The sequence below is a fragment of the Thermobia domestica genome, chromosome 13 (genome assembly GCF_964235325.1).
Source record: "Thermobia domestica chromosome 13, izTheDome1.hap1.1, whole genome shotgun sequence".
Taxonomy (NCBI): Eukaryota; Metazoa; Arthropoda; class Insecta; order Zygentoma; family Lepismatidae; genus Thermobia; species Thermobia domestica.
In genome coordinates this window covers 193,630,568-193,647,533 of record NC_137466.1, presented here as the reverse complement: position 1 = coordinate 193,647,533, position 16,966 = coordinate 193,630,568, and the positions used below count along the sequence as shown (strand labels likewise).

The 16,966-nt window shown below is 36.4% G+C and overlaps 1 protein-coding gene across 6 annotated transcripts in view; it reads left to right on the top strand.

Moving 5' to 3' along the window:
• Nucleotides 1–16,966, top strand: part of LOC145668910 (uncharacterized) — a 399,698-nt gene that overhangs the window by 369,988 nt on the left and 12,744 nt on the right. For 3 of the 6 annotated variants that reach the window (XM_081737188.1, XM_081737189.1, XM_081737187.1), the window contains exons 5-7: nt 6,445–6,571; nt 11,484–11,565; nt 14,650–14,742. In XM_081737188.1, coding sequence (XP_081593314.1) covers nt 6,445–6,571; nt 11,484–11,565; nt 14,650–14,742 — 302 coding nt within the window. The remainder of the gene's footprint in view (nt 1–6,444; nt 6,572–11,483; nt 11,566–14,649; nt 14,743–16,966) is intronic. The other 3 variants (XM_081737192.1, XM_081737191.1, XM_081737190.1) reach the window with 1 other exon arrangement.

The window sequence follows — 16,966 nt, the reverse complement described above, 5'->3', positions numbered from 1 at the left end:
TAATATAATATAATATATCGAATATATATAATTAATTTTATACGATGTACTTTCTATTGCTAAACCACTCATTTTCACACTGACGGGGTAGCTTTCATACATTGTATAAAACAGGGATTCTCAACCTGGGGATCACGAAGATAAGCGGAAGAGATGAATATAATTAGAATCTAATACCGGAAAATATTTTTAAATATTATTTTGAGTTTTATTCTGATAGGTATATTTTTATTTTTATACATAATGTTAAGAACAACAAAATAATAGGTCTACTAAACATTTTCAACCGGTGCACAGTTGTTTAAAAATCAATTTAAATGAAAGAGGAATAATATGAAAATAACAACTGTATATTGAAATACCAGAAAAATAGAAATGCAACAAAACCTACATATTGAAATACAATTAAAATTGAAAGCTAATTGGATACCTGAGCATGGTGTGATTTCACTAGTGCGGCAATGTCCGGTTCAATCTTCGTGACGCACATTATCAAGTCATTTAAAACATTCAATAATTTTTTCCTAACAACTGTCCACGTTTTTTTAACCAATTATGGAAAATTTTGATCCAAAATTAAGGGAGTTAAGAAGTTTTAAAATTTTCAAACGATCTCCATTTTGAAACAGTGCGACAGATCGGATTCGATATTTGTAATATGAATGAACTGACCAAATTTGAGTTTAATCCTTTCGCTTTCAGGGAAGTTACTGTATCCACTATATACAAGAAATGGATTCTACTATTATAGAAATAAATGGATATCGTGAGATCTCCGCAATAAGTATATTAAAAATTCCACACAAGATTATTACAAACCAGAAACTATAAGGGAGTCGCTGGCAAGAGAATGTGATAAAATGGGGTCGTCATAGGAATTAGGTTGAGAACCACTGGTCTAAAATTTAGGCTTACAGCATAAGCTTCTGATCCAAGAATTGATCAACTTGTACTAACTACTCGCTCATCAGTGTGAGAGTGGTACTCAGTAGACAGACAATAGCTGTCAGTTTTTTATAAGTCCACATTGTCAAGTTCTTGTGTGTTGTATTTCTATTCCATTCCAGTATTACCTAAAGGATATTCAGTAAACCTTTTCAGCGTAGAAAATTTATGTTGTCATATGCGTTGATGTTTCAATTTACTCAAAAATTAGGGTACGGGTACTCAACGGATAGTCATGTGTTGGAAACTTCTTTGAAAGTAGGAAATGATATTGTTAATGTGTAATGGGTTTTCAATTCGTATTTCAAGTAGGTGATTAGCGAAAGCCCTGTTTTCACGTATTCGACTTAGTCACAAGGCCATGCTCCGGCTATTTGCAGTTGCTGCTAAATCGAATCGACTACGTTGAATCTGTTCTATTCAATTATTTCAACCAAAACTGAATCCTGCTTGTTGACTCGTTCTTCTCTGGTCGATTTGAAATTGACTATCGATTTCAAAGATGCCCGAGAGAAGAGCTTCTGCAGGATTTTGATGTATTATATATACCGTAATAATTTTAGTCCGTAGTTCAACGATTGACATTTTTATGTTAATTTTCTTTATTACTTAGTAAGAGTAAAGTTACTTAAGCTTTGAGTCCATGCTGAGCGAAGTTAGTTGCTTCTTATTCATTCTAGTTCAATGTATTGCTTCTATGTAGTGTGGTCTCTCTAACCGCAACGTTCTGATAAAAAGTGAGCTTTATATTCCATAGACACTCATTTTTATCATACAAACTCAGAAATAATATTTTATCATTACTTCCATTACAGGCCATTATTTAAGATTATTTGTGATTGGAACTCACATGTGTTCCACCGAGCTTTCCTGGCGACAGATGTTTTCTCCGCTAGGCGATCTAGCCGACTATGCTGCTCGATCAGATCGAATCGATCCTTTGAGAATACACAGAACCTGTTAAAATTCAGTTTGATAGTCGATTCGCCACGTTTGGTCGCTAGGAGATTCAGTCGAAGCTCTGTTTACATAGTTGACTGAGTCAGAAAATGACATCAGTTGAGCTGAATCGACCACAAATCGACTAAGTGAAAACGCCACTTAAGAGATACCCAGTAACCAATCATCGCCGTCGTTAATGTCCGATTCCAAGATTCTTCCGGATCTGGGTGCAAACGAGGCCTCTCTCACGATTTTTTTTTCACATCATCACGACTTCATTCTGCATTTATTTCCTTTTTGTTCCCTTTCTTCCACAGTCTTTTTATCCTGCGACCTATTTTCTACTCTTGCTCAGTCAATATGGCCGACCATGTGATTCAAACCTGGGACATTCCTATTGGGGAACGAGAACGCTAAACGTTGGTTTATGTCGGGTCGATTCCAAATACCACGGTTATTTCAGAGTAGGAAAATACATGAAAGAAGAAGTTGTTTCCAAATTTACTTTATCTTGATAAGAATACCGCAAACGAAACAACACAGTGAAGGCAATGTGGTTAGGCTTCAAACTTTTTTGTAGTGATAATTACTTCGTGGTATACAATACTCATACATCAAAGATATTTACCGTATAGTCTGTTATAGAATATTGTAGATGATGGACTGTTATATGATATCCAGATTTCGTATTATTCTTGCTTTATTATTTCTTTTTAAGAAGATTAATTTATTGAAATCTTAATTGAAGAATTTAGATAATTTGTACTTACTGTAGGGTGACCAGATTCTGACAAGTGAAAAGTAGAACACAAATATAATAGTGTACGTTAGTTTACTGACTGCGTTGGCAATACTCATGTCCTGGTTTCATTTAACGTTATCTTAAGTTAATCATTCGTTTTAGTTAAAAAGAAAAGTACTGAATAAAAGTATTGAAGAAATTCAACACAACTCCAAATGCTTTGATGAATGATGAAAGTTTGTTTTTATGAAAGAACAGTGAAACTTCGTATAGGGCTAAAGAATTTTTTTAAACGATTTTCGGAGCGTGGTATTATTTTAAGGAATGAGAGAAAATTTAGGCTGGCATGAGAAACTTCTACTTAACCCTCCTATGGTCCTTCAAATCTACACACACGCCCGTCCTTGGGGTCAGTTTGACCCCAATTATTTAATTTCTCATAAGGGCATGCAAACATGAAAGATATACTAAGTAATAGTTAAACTACTATCTTGAGATGGCTTAATAATAATAATAATAGAGGAACTGTACCAAAAGTGGGCCCCCATTTTGTTTTTTCCATATATCTAAGAAAATATCGACCAGAAAAAAATAATATTCAGGCTGAAAATAATATGATATGTAATTGCTTTGCTTGTTTCTTCCCATAACAATCAAGAAAAAAATAGGTTGAGAAAAAATGGATTTTCATATGGACTGCATTTTCGGCATTCGAAAAAACTGTTCCAAAACCGGGCCCCTTTAAATTTAGATAAATTGCACAAAACGAAAATTTGTATTACTTAAATGAGTTACGCATTGAAGCTAAAAACAACATCCTAAACACTGGGGATTGAAATAAAATGAAATATGAATGTTTAAAAGACTTTATTAGAAGAAATTGAAACAAACTCCGAAAAGTAAAGAACACACTAAAATTGAACTTAAAACTTAAATATTCTACATTCTAGTGGCCGAAATGCAATCTGAGAGTCTTTTTCTTAACTCCAGCACAACCTCCACTCTAGATTAAACTTGTAAACTGAAAATGTCTAAACTTAAATATTCCACAGTTTACTGGCGGAAATAGCAGATCAAAAAGTATTTTTTTCTTTTTTAAGCTCTAGAACAATCTTTCAAATAGACTGAAACTTTCAAAACTGAAATATTCAATATTCTACTGGTAGAAATAAGAAATCTAAACATCTCTCTTTCTCCAACCTACTTATTTGGCATTAAAAAAAATCCTCAAACTTCAAAACCAAAACTTCCACATTAAGCGTGATAAATGAAATGTTTCACAAAGTTAAGACTTCTACTGGCGAAAGTCACAAATATAAACGACTTTGGTAGTCTCCTCATAATCTACATGGGCCCACTAAAAGCACATGACACAATGGACCCAAAGTTCAACTCTCGTATCACTCAAAAAAGTTTCAGTGCAGAACGTGCAGGTGGCATCGTTATCCGTGGACGATGTTTTCCCCGGTGGAACGTTTAAAGTTGAGAATATTGTTGATGCTTCCTTATATCAGAGATTGAGCCACAATTAGAATCGTCTTCCTTGGCTCTTCCTTTCACCTTCAGCGGTATCTTTTACTTTCCTGGATCATAGGATCTTGATAATGACTTGACACTACCATGTCCTCGACCACAATATTGAGTTATTAGCTTCGGCTTTGTTTTGGTCATTTTGGTCCTCTTGAAGATTGTAAATAAATTGCACGAATCATGAGAATTTGGTATGAAACATATCTTTTAATTTTGCACAACATAGTAGGGGCTCGCTTTAGGATTGACAAGGGGGCCCACTTTACGACCATACATGTTTCTACTTTCGCTGCAAATAATTTGTCACTCCTACGTCTAAATTACTAGCTAATTACATAGAACATACCTCTTACCATTACGATTAAATAAATAAATAGTTGGTTCAATTATCTCTTTACTAACTATGGAAAACAATGCTTGCTCGTCGGAGCTTCAAAACTTTCCACTGCATGAAAACTCGTCAGATGTTTATTGCAGAACAAAGGATTAACTGATCAACACAGGAACTAGCGCTGCATGCAACAGTAACGGTAAACTACAATTCAGCTTATTTCTAGCATTCTACGCCAATACCCGGAGCAGCAATTGAGGGGGCCCGCTTTATGGACCCGGGCCCGGGTTTGGTACAGTTCCTCTAATAATAATAATAATAATAATAATAATAATAATAATGAATAATAGGAAATATATAATATTAGATATTGGGGTCAATACAACCCGAAGGTCTGAAGTGTTACCTTTTTTATTTAACAAGTTTACTTAAACTGACTTTTAATATTTTGATTATATAAAGAACTATACTAGGTCCAGGAACAGAAAAATAACGAGTAACCGAAAACATCGTGCAAAAGTAAAATATAATAACAGGAAATATAATATTAGATATTGGGGTCAATATGACCCCAAGGTCTAATGCGTTACCTTCTCATTTAACAACGGTATTGTAAAAACTTTTAATATTTGTATTATATAAAGAACTAGATTAGATCGAGGAATACTAAAATAATCAGTAACCGAAAACATCGCACAATGAAATTATTTAAGAAATAGGTGTCCCTTTGGGTCATATTGACCCCAAGGCCATAGGAGGATTAACTTGGTTAGCACCATTGTCATAAGTTGAAAAATAAACTTTTTCTATCTTACCGATATCTCAACAAGCCCTTCTCAGTAGAAACAATGTATTGACAAACAATGGTTTGTTAGTTGTTCTCCTTCCCTAACCTTTTGAGGAGTTTTAAAAAATACACAGCGGTTGATCATTCAGGAAAAGAGTGCCTGTGATTAAAAATTGTGAATAAAAAATGAAATATTAAAATATTGCAAGTAAGTTAACTCAGGACATTTCGCGGGACATTTAAAAAAGAAGGACATTTCTCGATTTTCTTCGCAACACGCAGGACAACTCTTTGAGAAACAGTACTGTACTGCAGAAATCAGTACGTCTGGTCACCCTAACTTACTATAGATAAGTTTGTAGCTAATTGTTCATTAATTTAACGCCCTGTAGTTTGTTTTGTCGATTACACTAACATATATTAGACGTTATTTTAATCAAGATTAAATTCTCGCATATTAAAAGCAAACTCAGCAATTAGAGTTGGCAATATTTAATTTGAGCTTCTTCGCACCAAAGGAGTTGATTGATCTACTAACATAAGAAGTTTTTGCCACAGTACTTGTGTACAAGACAATCCAATATACTTTAAATTTGTTGCCGTAGGGCAGTGGTGCCCACCCCCCCCTTATGTCTATGACGCACCCCCCCAATTGTCTATCCGTAGGTGTTCTTCCATGAAAAAATCTTCTTTTCGATTAATTTTACCCCCCCTCATCAAACATATTTATATAGGTTTTACCCCCCCCCCAAACATTTCAATGACGCAGTCTGCGTCATAGCCCCCCCTTGTGGGCACCCCTGCCGTAGGGTGACGTCGATTACCAGCCAGCGAACTGAATTAGGCCCGATTTCAATGCTTAGTTGCTGTATATGTTTGAAGTAATGTGCTAGCGAAATGTGATGTTATGATTTGGTAAGAGTTTCTAACCCTTTGGATCTCCCTTCAACAGTAATGCAGCAACAGTACATATATGGCAGACAGCTCTCTTTTTTTGCTCGAGGAGTGGATAAGTTAAATGTAGTAGTTCTTGTCTCGAAAGGTACGAATATAATTGCCAAGAATAAGGTTGGGGCAGAGGGAAGTTCTCTTAACCTGTATGTTTATCAGAAGCTAAAGTAATAATTTTGGAGTAATAAATTCTTTCCTTTGTTTGATCTTTTCCAGTGGAGCATGGCCGTTGCCTCCTGTCCAAAATCCTCAGCTCAGCTACACATCGTGTCAAGCAGCGTCGGCAGCTGTTAGAGCACCACCTACGCAATCATTAAACGCATACTCGCAGCTTCCAACGCAGGTAAATGTGTATATTAATTACTAAAGTATAAATTATGAATACTATATACGAGGAACGTTCATAATTTGATAATTATTGCCGAGAAAGAATAAAGTAATGCATACGAAGTTTTAGTGAATGGATCAGTCTTTCTCTACTTAACCTCCACTTAGAGTAAGACACTGTCCTATCTATGTACTAATTGGTGGCTGCCGCTATTGTAGAAGTCCTGAGTGTGGCTGTCCAGAAAATCATTCGTCGCAGAAGTGAAGTCAACATCATCATTGAAGCGCCTCCCACAGGAAAGTCGCTCAATGCAAGATCCAGGCAATGCGTAGGGCGAGGGGCAGTTTCGAAAACTAAAACGGCTATATGAGTTACCATATTCTGAGCGGAATAGTCGGAGACATTGTTGCAGAGACTCCACAATGTTCCGTCTTAACTGCATCTCATAACTTGTTAGCAGATTCCAGTTGTGCCGACGAATTATGGGTTGATCTTTGTGGGTGTAATCACGCAAAATCACACTACAGCATTCACTGAAGATTTTCTCTCGAGGTGTCAAGGGCTTAACTATTTTGTAGGTTGATGGCTCATCTGTCACCACTGATTGCGTTACGTTTTCGTCTCTGGGTTGTAATGGTACACCTAGCACTAATCCATAGTGATCAGGTTTTGGAAAGGTTCTTGTGAACAGCACTGCAGAGGTTGAAGCATTTCCGCTGCACCCTCCTTCCCATGTTGCATTTGGAATGTCATTAACAAGCGCGGAACTCAGCGGGCGGAACCTTCGTTATATGGACCTTATTGCGCATTATATTAAATATTTATCTTACTGAAGGACAAAATACTTATCTGACTGATGGTCACCATCTTTCTGCAATGGTGCCCGAGAGACTACTTCGCGATTCTGTATCCCCGAGAGAGAAAGCCACCCACTATATTCTTCAATCTGTTTACTTTTTTAGTGAAGATAATTTTATTTTGTTTATTTTTTTAAAAGAAAACATGTTTTTTAATATTTTTATTTTATTTTCGTTTTTTTTTTTTTTTGTCATAATTGAATATATTTTCTATCGTTGTACAATTTACAATTTTGTTTGTTTCGTTTCGTACATGCGTCCCAAGACTCGATGTCTTTCGACACTATTTAGAAATACACAGGAGTAAAAGTTAGGGGGAACGCAGGGAGACGCCATCCCGGGAAAAAATGTATACGGCGTCCCCCCAGTTCCTAGAAAATTACAATGGGCAAAGATAGACAGGGGAAACGGCGTGACATGCCGCTACCTACCGCTAGCCTACATTTTCTGATCCACTTTTACCCCTGGAAATACATAAAAGTAATAATGGAATATTGAGTTGTTACAGACTTATATCGCTGTTCAAAATTTGACCATTGAATGACGACATCGAAAAAAGAAGCTAAATTAAGATTTCAAGATTTCAGGCCACGGTTGAACCATTGCAGTTAAAAAAAAAAAAGCATGGAAAAAGTATAAACGACTTACCACACAATATTCATCTGTGTTCATCAGCGAAGTACCGCAAAACAACAAAAACTGACAACTTTCATCATACAAAAGCCATTCACAATTCATCACTACATGTGAAGCAAATAAATATTTTCGTTTAATTGCGAGTGAACCCGAATTAGTTTATCACAAAACAAACAAAAAAAAAATCAATTAATCAACCACTACTTGCGGAAGGTCTCTGAGAAACTTACATTATACCTGATCAATAAAGACCGGATTTTAAGGTGCAAAAATGTGGTAGGAAAAAGGGAAGAATAGGTGCTGAAAAATCATTCAAAAAGGTGCAAAAAAGGTACTAATAGGATATCTTTATTAAGTGCTATAGTATACAATTACATGAACATTCTTTATTCATTACACCAACAAATACTGTTAAAGTGTTGGCTTTAAACATTGGACATAGATTGCAAAATTGTTTTATTTAATCCCAAACTTGTACAACATTCAACATTCTTATAATAAAATTGTGGTTAAAACCAACTCGGTGTTTTAAAAAGGGAAACTTTAATTTAGCACTATTGTGGCTTGAGAAACCTTCACATACTTTTAGGTCTTCAGAAACTGGTTATATTTGATTATGCATAACATTTCTATATTTTCAAATGAGTTTCTGTCGCTTGGAGCTCAGGAGATCCTTGTATGTGGAGAAACTTCGCTCGACATCAACGGAAACCAGTGGTACACACCTTGTAAGGGCATGGACAGGAAGTTCAGTTGACGTTGCCAAAGGTTTTTTTTTTTTTTTTTTTTTTCGAATTGTTTCGCAAATTCAGTTCAAATTCATTCCTAGCAAATCCGACAAGATTGCTTCTAAATTTATGGAATGTTATGTGTAAACTAGATTAAAAATAAAACATATTGTTCTGTACAAATTTTTAAAAAAGAGAGAAAAGAAGGGACAATAAAGGCGCTGAAGGCTAAAAGAAGTAAGAAAAAGCGAAATTTTTATGAATCTAGCAAAAAAAGGTGCAACGTTCACAGAAAAAGGTGCAACAAAGTGCGTTCATTTCAGTTCGTTTTATGCCCAGAAATACAAATTTTCAACTTTGGTTGTTATAATAACCACATTTTAAGAAAAGGTGCTGCACCTTAAAATTTGCTCTCTACTGATCACTGTTCGTAGGTTTCCTTAATAAAATTTCCCTCGACTGACAAAAATTTTCCCTTATTAAATTTTCCCTAGATTGCTGAGTGTCCAATTCCTATGACAGACATTATGTGACATGATTAATTTAGTTATATTAAGGGAACAATAGAGGCCACATTTATTTTTTGCTTCTATTTTGTAAAATTTCCTTCACTCGTTTTTTCACAAAAGAATCAAATTACCCAACCAATAATGGGTGCAAATTATGCTACTTTGAACACACATACCCACTATTGCTATTCTATTGGTCTATTTCTGAAGAACAAATAAAAAGCATTTATATTGGTCAATCAATCAACGCTAGAATTGCCTTGGGTTTTCACTTTTTATCGAAAAAACTTTTTTTTTTTTTTGTTAAATTTACGTACGAAGTTTCCCTAGATTAGGGAAGTTTCCCTCAAACTTCGAATATTGTGCCTGACCTAGACTCGGTCTTTCTCCGTTTGCATTAAAAAGGTCCCCAGAGTCTTATTCGAGAAAAATATTAAATGTGAGTATTATCCAACGCACTGAGTCCAGATAGCGGTGTGAGTTGTATTTTAACACACGTGACCTCTTGACCAAACATAACATTAAGAGTCTTCATCCCGGCGAAATTAAAATACCGCTAATTTTACAGTAATTATGTGATATCTTCAAATAGATAAAAGATAATTGAAATATGGAACAAGAGCGCCCTAGACAATATTATTTTGCGTGAGGTACCGTTATCACAAGTCACCTAGAGGCTTTCCGTTTTCAGATGTTTAGAAACGTAAAAATAAATGCCGATTTTCAAAATGGCTCGAAATCGAAAGCAGATAAGTGAGTCGTGATAACGGTTTCTCATGTAAAATAATATTGTCTAGAGCGCTCTTGTTCTATATTTCGATCATCTTTTATCTATTTGAAGATATCACATAATTATTGTAAAATTAGCGCTTTTTTAATTTCGCCGGGATGAAGACTCTTAATGCAGCGACGCAACTAGGCTAGTTGTCGCCTGGGACAAGAACTCGCCTTAGCGCCCCCCCCCCCTTGACCAACCAAACCAAACCGCTCCCCGACTACACTTGATATTGGTATCACAAAGTAATTCTCTTATTCCATTTTTTTTCTTCAAGTGGTAAAGCAAAATTGCAGTACATAATTTAATTTTTAGTACAAGATAAAACACCAAACTAATTAGTATTTGATTGCCAAATAATCTGAGAGTAGCGTGCTGGACATATTCTTATAGTCTTTTCATAACTGCCAATGACAATGTTTTTTGGAATTATATCGGGATGTGTATATGTGAAGAATGAACCAACAGTCTGTTGCTTTAGAATAGAATATTTAATTATGACAAATAATCAAGATATTGTCTCGAGTATTATACTCAGACATTTTGTAAATCTCTTAAATGAAAACACAAAAAACTGGAACTAAAATTTAACTTTGCGTGCTCTTTTGGCTGCAAAGGCTTTTACAATGTCCTCAAAAGATAGCTTTGAAGCTAACTTATGCTCTATGAATATGATCCTAAGGTTGGTGAGTCGTTGTTTTGTTAAGTTTCTGAGATATTTTTTGATTATCTTTAGTCTGCTAAAACTCCTTTCTTTGCCTTGTAATGACAATATGACCAATTTTGCGCCCCTCAATCCGGCGCCCGAAGCACAAGTCCCGTTTTAACTCCTCAGTTACGCCACTGGTTACATATGTTTTGCATGGCGTTTAGTTAATCAATAGGTTTAATATTCACAATGTTGTCTCTGTGTTTAAAAACAAATCATTGCAGAAAGTATGGCATCTCAATTGTATTTCTCTTTTTATAGCTGCAGTCTCAGTTATTGTATTTTTTCTTTTTGTAGCTGCAGTCTCAGTTACTGTATTTCTCTTTTTGTAGTTGCAGTCTCAGTTATTGTATTTCTCTTTTTATAGCTACAGTCTCAGTTATTGTATTTATCTTTGTAGCTGAAGTCTCAGTTATTTTATTTCTTTTTTTTATAGCTGCAGTCTCGGTTATTGTATTTCTCTTTTTATAGCTGCAGTCTCAGTTATTGTATTTCTCTTTTTATAGCTGCAGTCTCAGTTATTGTATTTTTTCTTTTTGTAACTGCAGCCTCAGTTATTGTATTTCTCTTTTTGTAGCTGCAGTCTCAGTTATTGTATTTCTCTTTGTAGCTGAAGTCTCAGTTATTGTATTTCTCTTTTTATAGCTACAGTCTCAGTTATTGTATTTCTCTTTGTAGCTGAAGTCTCAGTTATTGTATTTCTCTTTTTGTAGCTGCAGTCTCAGTTAGCCCAACAGATGCAACCAATGCAGATCTCACCTATGAACGGTTACAACCAACTGAGCTCAAGTCTCGGTAAGTTATTTTTTTTTCTCTCTCTCTCTCAACTAATTATTTATAGTATTTTAATGATTACTACAATTAAACGCACTAAAGCTCCCTTCAAATAAGAAGATATCTTCCACCATTTACCAGGTAGGACTGAGGGAAAACCCTGGGAAAATCTTAGTATGATAGGCCATGTAATTTAAATTCAGGACCTCCTGCTTGTAAAATGAGAATGTTATATACATTCAGCTACGTCCTTTGGCTAATGTTGGGTTCAGGCTAGAGGTCTGCACGAGCGAGAAATTTTAGCCCGGGCCCGGCCCCGTCAGGCCCGTGCATTTGTGATGTGAGGCCTGATCCGAAGCCCGAAATATGTTTAGCTTTTGGGCCCGAATGCAGCCCTGAGCTCGTGTGATACTCAAGTGAGTCCGAAATAAGCCCGAATTATAGAAACTCAATAATTAACGCAAAATTGTATTTTTATTTACAGCAATTAGAGGTTTAATTTTGCAGTTGTGCTTTAAAAATCCAGAAAGAGCGGTCTGATAAATATCATTGTACACGGTATATTATATTTGCAAAGTTAGGCCCGAGAAATGTGGTTGTATATTTTAAAATTTACGGCCCGGGCCCAAAGTGATATACGCGTTGTAGGCCTGAGTCTGGTCCGTGGGCTCGACCCGAGCCCGTGCAGACCTCTAATTCAGGCTATAATTATACTTAATTTAATCCGCGAAGTTTTACCTCCAACTGTAAGGACTGTACGGATTTTATAAGAATTTTCATATATAAGAAAATAGAAAAAAATGAAATCTTTAAAGTTTTACGTCCCACGGTTATGCCGGCTAGGCTAAAGGAGACGGTGATTATGAGAAATGAATGAAATGGTGGAATGAAGAAAGTGGGAGGAAACGGGAGAAACCCGAGAAAACTTACGCACACGGGGTTTATCCACCACAAAGCTCACTTGGCGCGAGCTCAAATCGAACCAAGGACCTCTTGCACCAGAGGTGAACGGTCTACCACTGAGCCACTGCAGCCCCTGTAAAAAGTAGAGTTAGCCCTTATTGTACAGCCGTAATTTTATTTATTGACTTTTTTTAATTTTTTTTACCGTTTTGAACAATGGCGTCTCTTGAGGTAAGTCACAACATTAAGAATTTCACTACAAGCGAAGAAAAGAAAGTTGTATACAAGAATTGGTACGTTAGGTAAGTTTTCTCTTTTAGCTTGTAGCGGTACGCTTGAAATTTTTATTAATGTGAATTCCCTCAAGAACCGCCACTGATACATAACTGCTGTACGACTTGAATTGTGATAATGATACACTATTAAAGAAATCTATTCCGCTAGATTCCAAAGCGGTGATGGAAAATAGTTCAATTTCATCACGCCTAACGGCTTTTCAGCCACTGATTTCTCTAAGATAAGAATTTCCGCCATTTTAGACGCGATGGAAATTCTCGCATAAAATGATGACGATGGAATTATCTACATATATCAGTACTTTACAAATGAACTATTTGAGATAATCCATACCCAAATTCATTCAGCTGTTAATGTATTGTTGCTACGGGCTTACCTAAATAAATGTATCTTTCTTTGTTATTTAATTGATAAACTATTTCATACGATAAATATATATATATAAATACGAGGTATGTCCAGAAGGAGATCGAACTTTCTAAATATAGTGACACTGTTTGCGGTAGCTATTCAGATTTATGTCCTTCAAAATAGTTCCCTCGATTATTAATACATCATTCCCAGCGCACTTTCCACTTCTGGAATGCACTTTTTTCTTTTCTTTTTCTTTCTTTTTTCCTTTTTTGAATAGCCTGGAGATCTTGTGGCGAATTTTGTTCTCTCTTCTATTGATTGAAAACTGCGACCTTTCAGGGTGGATTTCAGCTTGGGAGTAGAAAGAGATAGGTGCCAAGTCAGGCGAGTAGGGGTTGTGGTGCAATAGTCGTATTGTTCTTGGTCAAAAACTCCATAAATGAGGAGCACCAAGTGGCTAGGAGCTCATTTTACAGCAACATGTTTCGTTTTTCCAAGCATCTGGTCTGTTCTTTTTCACAAGTTCCTTCAAATGGCTTATTATTTCTGAATAGTACTCTTTGTTGGTGGTTTAACCACCTGGGATATATCCATAAAGAACAACGCCTCAAAAATCAGTGAAACTAATAGACATCACTTTAACGTTTGAGTGACTTGGACATACTATCTTGGCCACGGCGAAGATTTTCCCATCCATTGGGATGATTAGGCCTTTGTTTCAACATTAGACCCAAGTTCCGTCACCTGTTACGAAGTTTTTCAAGAAGGTATCGTCTTCATTTGCACAATTCAAAAGAACTTCACATATTTCCGCTCGTTTCTTTTCGTTCACTTGTTAGCAACATTGGAACGAATTTTGCAGGAACGCGATGCATGTTTAGGTTTTCAGCTGAGGTCCCATGATAGAACGATCTGCTTTCTCAGCTATTTCACAGACGGTAGAACGATTTTTCCGTACAACATCGTGCAGTTTCTCGACGTGAACGTAATCACATGATGATGATGGCGTCCAGGTGTTGTCTTGTCTTTGAATGATGTTTTTCCTGCTTTGAAACGCCAAAGTCACTCATCTTTGTATGAAGGTTGCAGTGTATGATGTGTGGTGTATGGTACTAATGTCCTGTATCTACAATGGAAAAAATATGGCAACCATATTCCCCGTACACTTCCTGCAAGATTTTCAAAGTTTCTGTGAGTCTCGTGTTCAATTTTATGCACACACCCTGCTCTTCCAGTCTTCATTTTCGTAATTCCACAAAATGGCCACAAGTATGGAACATAACTTCACTTCAATGCTTGTAGTCTTATATGACACCAGGCAGGATGGTACAATTGCTATTTAAAATGCTTTGAGAAGAATAACATTACATCGCACTGTCAAGCAGAAAGTCTAGGACAGTTTCGTTGATGGTATTTTTTTGAAAGTTCTGTTTCTTTCTGGACAAATGTCGTATGCATTAGAATATATTTGCAGGGGTGGACTGGCCTGGTTCGCTCTCCCCATTATGACACCCCCAAAAGATTCGGAAAACGAACTTTTCTTTTTTTCAGATTCTGAAGACGAACTGACAGATTTGATAGAATCATGCCCGGCTTCTGAGGAGAAATTTAAAAATGAAGGATTTAAAATCCATGAAATGGAAGGTAGGAATTACATGCAATTTGTACTTCAAGGGTGCCTTCGGTATGATTCTATAACGTTATATATGTACTCAAGACTTTACACAGAATTAGTTAATTTCGAGATATCTTTTTATATTGCCTGTAGTTCAAATATTATGTGAAGAGTCTCTAATAAAGATTAAGTTCAGGAAAACCAGATTTCGTGTATGACTTAGACATTTTCCTAAAATCGACAATAAAGTAATTATAGACAACAAATATGTGAAAAGGAATAGAAAACGCAAAGGCTTCTGTAAAGTTAGGTAAAATTATTTTGTAATAGGCTTTGCCTGTAAGTATATTTTTTAAGTATTTATTGTATTTTATTTTCTACATAGCAAAAAAAAATGAGGTGTTGAAACAACACAAAATGACTACAGTTCGCGTTTGCTAGCGTGTTAATTCAACTCCAAGGATTTTTGAAAGGCTGGCCTGGAGGATAGCACCCTGTGAGAGGGTTACGCCCTCTTTTAGGGAGGAGATGAGAGAAGGATTGGCGGGATTAGATCTTATTATTTGTGGCCTAAGGGATGCTTTATAATCTCTATTGTAATAACGGACTTAAAGAACTTTGCGTTCTTTAACATTTTAAAGGGAAAAAGCAGAGAACTACACTTAGTAACATCAAAAGAATACAATCATATACGGGAGAATTGACATGATAAACAAATAGGCAAGAGAGAAAGTTCATAATAATGTAGTAAAATGCATAGTGCAAAGTGGACAATAATCATAGAACAGAGATGTAATGAGGATGCAGGATGAGGTGAAGTGCGGTGCATAGGGTGAACACGTGGGATGTGTTAAACAGACGAATGAGACTATCTTCTGGTCTAGGGGCTACTCTAGACCGTGATGAAGGACGGATGAAGCCCAAGTTATGCCAAGAGAAAGTTAGAGTGCAGAAAATGACGGAAAGCTATGAGGAAGATGAGTATGAGTAATGTAATCGTTCAGAAAGAGAAGTTGTGGATCGTTTGGCGGTAGGGAGAGTTGATAAAGAGTAAGTAGTAAGGAATTGGAATATGATAGTATCATAGAGTGAAAGGATGAAGGGCGATGTAATGTATGGCGTCATATAGAAGGGGATGTTATGCTTGTTGATGCACGTTCAGTTGAATTTTTCAAAGTGAAATTCAAGGTTTGGAAAAGTGATGAGGCGATAAGAGATCTTGTATCGGACTTGGAAGCTTTATGCGATGGACTATGCAAAAAGCATGCCTTTCCAAGATAAGTAGTTTTTGGTAATACGTGAGTGGTGCAGACATCCAAGCGGTGAATCCATATGTTAATACTGCGCGAAGAAAGACCTTATACGCATTTAAAATGGTGTGTGGTTTTAGATCCCATGTTGTTCCAGTCAATCGTTTAAGTAAATTTACACGGTTGTAGGCTTTCTTAGTGACTTGTTGCAGATGTTTTCTCCAGGTTAGGTGTGGATCAAAAGTAATGCCAAGATATGTAACTGTTTTGCTAGGATGAAGTGGAACAGAATCTAATGTTAATGAAAGGCGACGTGGACTACGTCTCACAAGAGTGGTCTGTTTGGGAGGTATGAAAACGATTGTTTGAGTTTTGGCGGCGTTGGTGGTGAGGCGCCAGCGGGTGCACCATGTGTGGCAACTGTTAATAGCAGTTTGTAGTTTAACATTGATTTGTTGAATGGTAGTTCCTAGTGCTACAAAGGCTGTGTCGTTAGCGTACTGAAAACTGTAGACGTGGTCAGGAAGCTGTGGCATGTCTGCAACGTAGAGGAGATAAGGTAACGGCGTAAGAGCGGATCCTTGAGGAACACCTGAGAGTAAGAAAAGTGGATGTGAGAGACTGGAGTGGATGGATATGTACGTGATTCGGCCTGCAAGGAAGTGGGTGACCAGTCTGATGAATTAGATCGGGAGCCGGAGTTTGTGTAATTTGTAACACCAAGGACATCACATATCAAGCATATCAGAAATAACTAGCTACTAGCTGTGAGAATTTGCATTGGTTTTTATTGTTTGGCATGAGCAAAGCTTTACGCAGTATATTTGGCATTTATACCAAACCACGAGTAACGTTCTGGTTTCTATAATCGGTCATAATAATAGTTTTGTAAACTTGTGAATTGTCTGATAACAGTTACATGAGTAACAGTTCTGCCATCTTCTGTTCCTACGTGCTAAGACATAAGAATAGCAGAAAGGAAAACAGATGGTAGCACTACTAT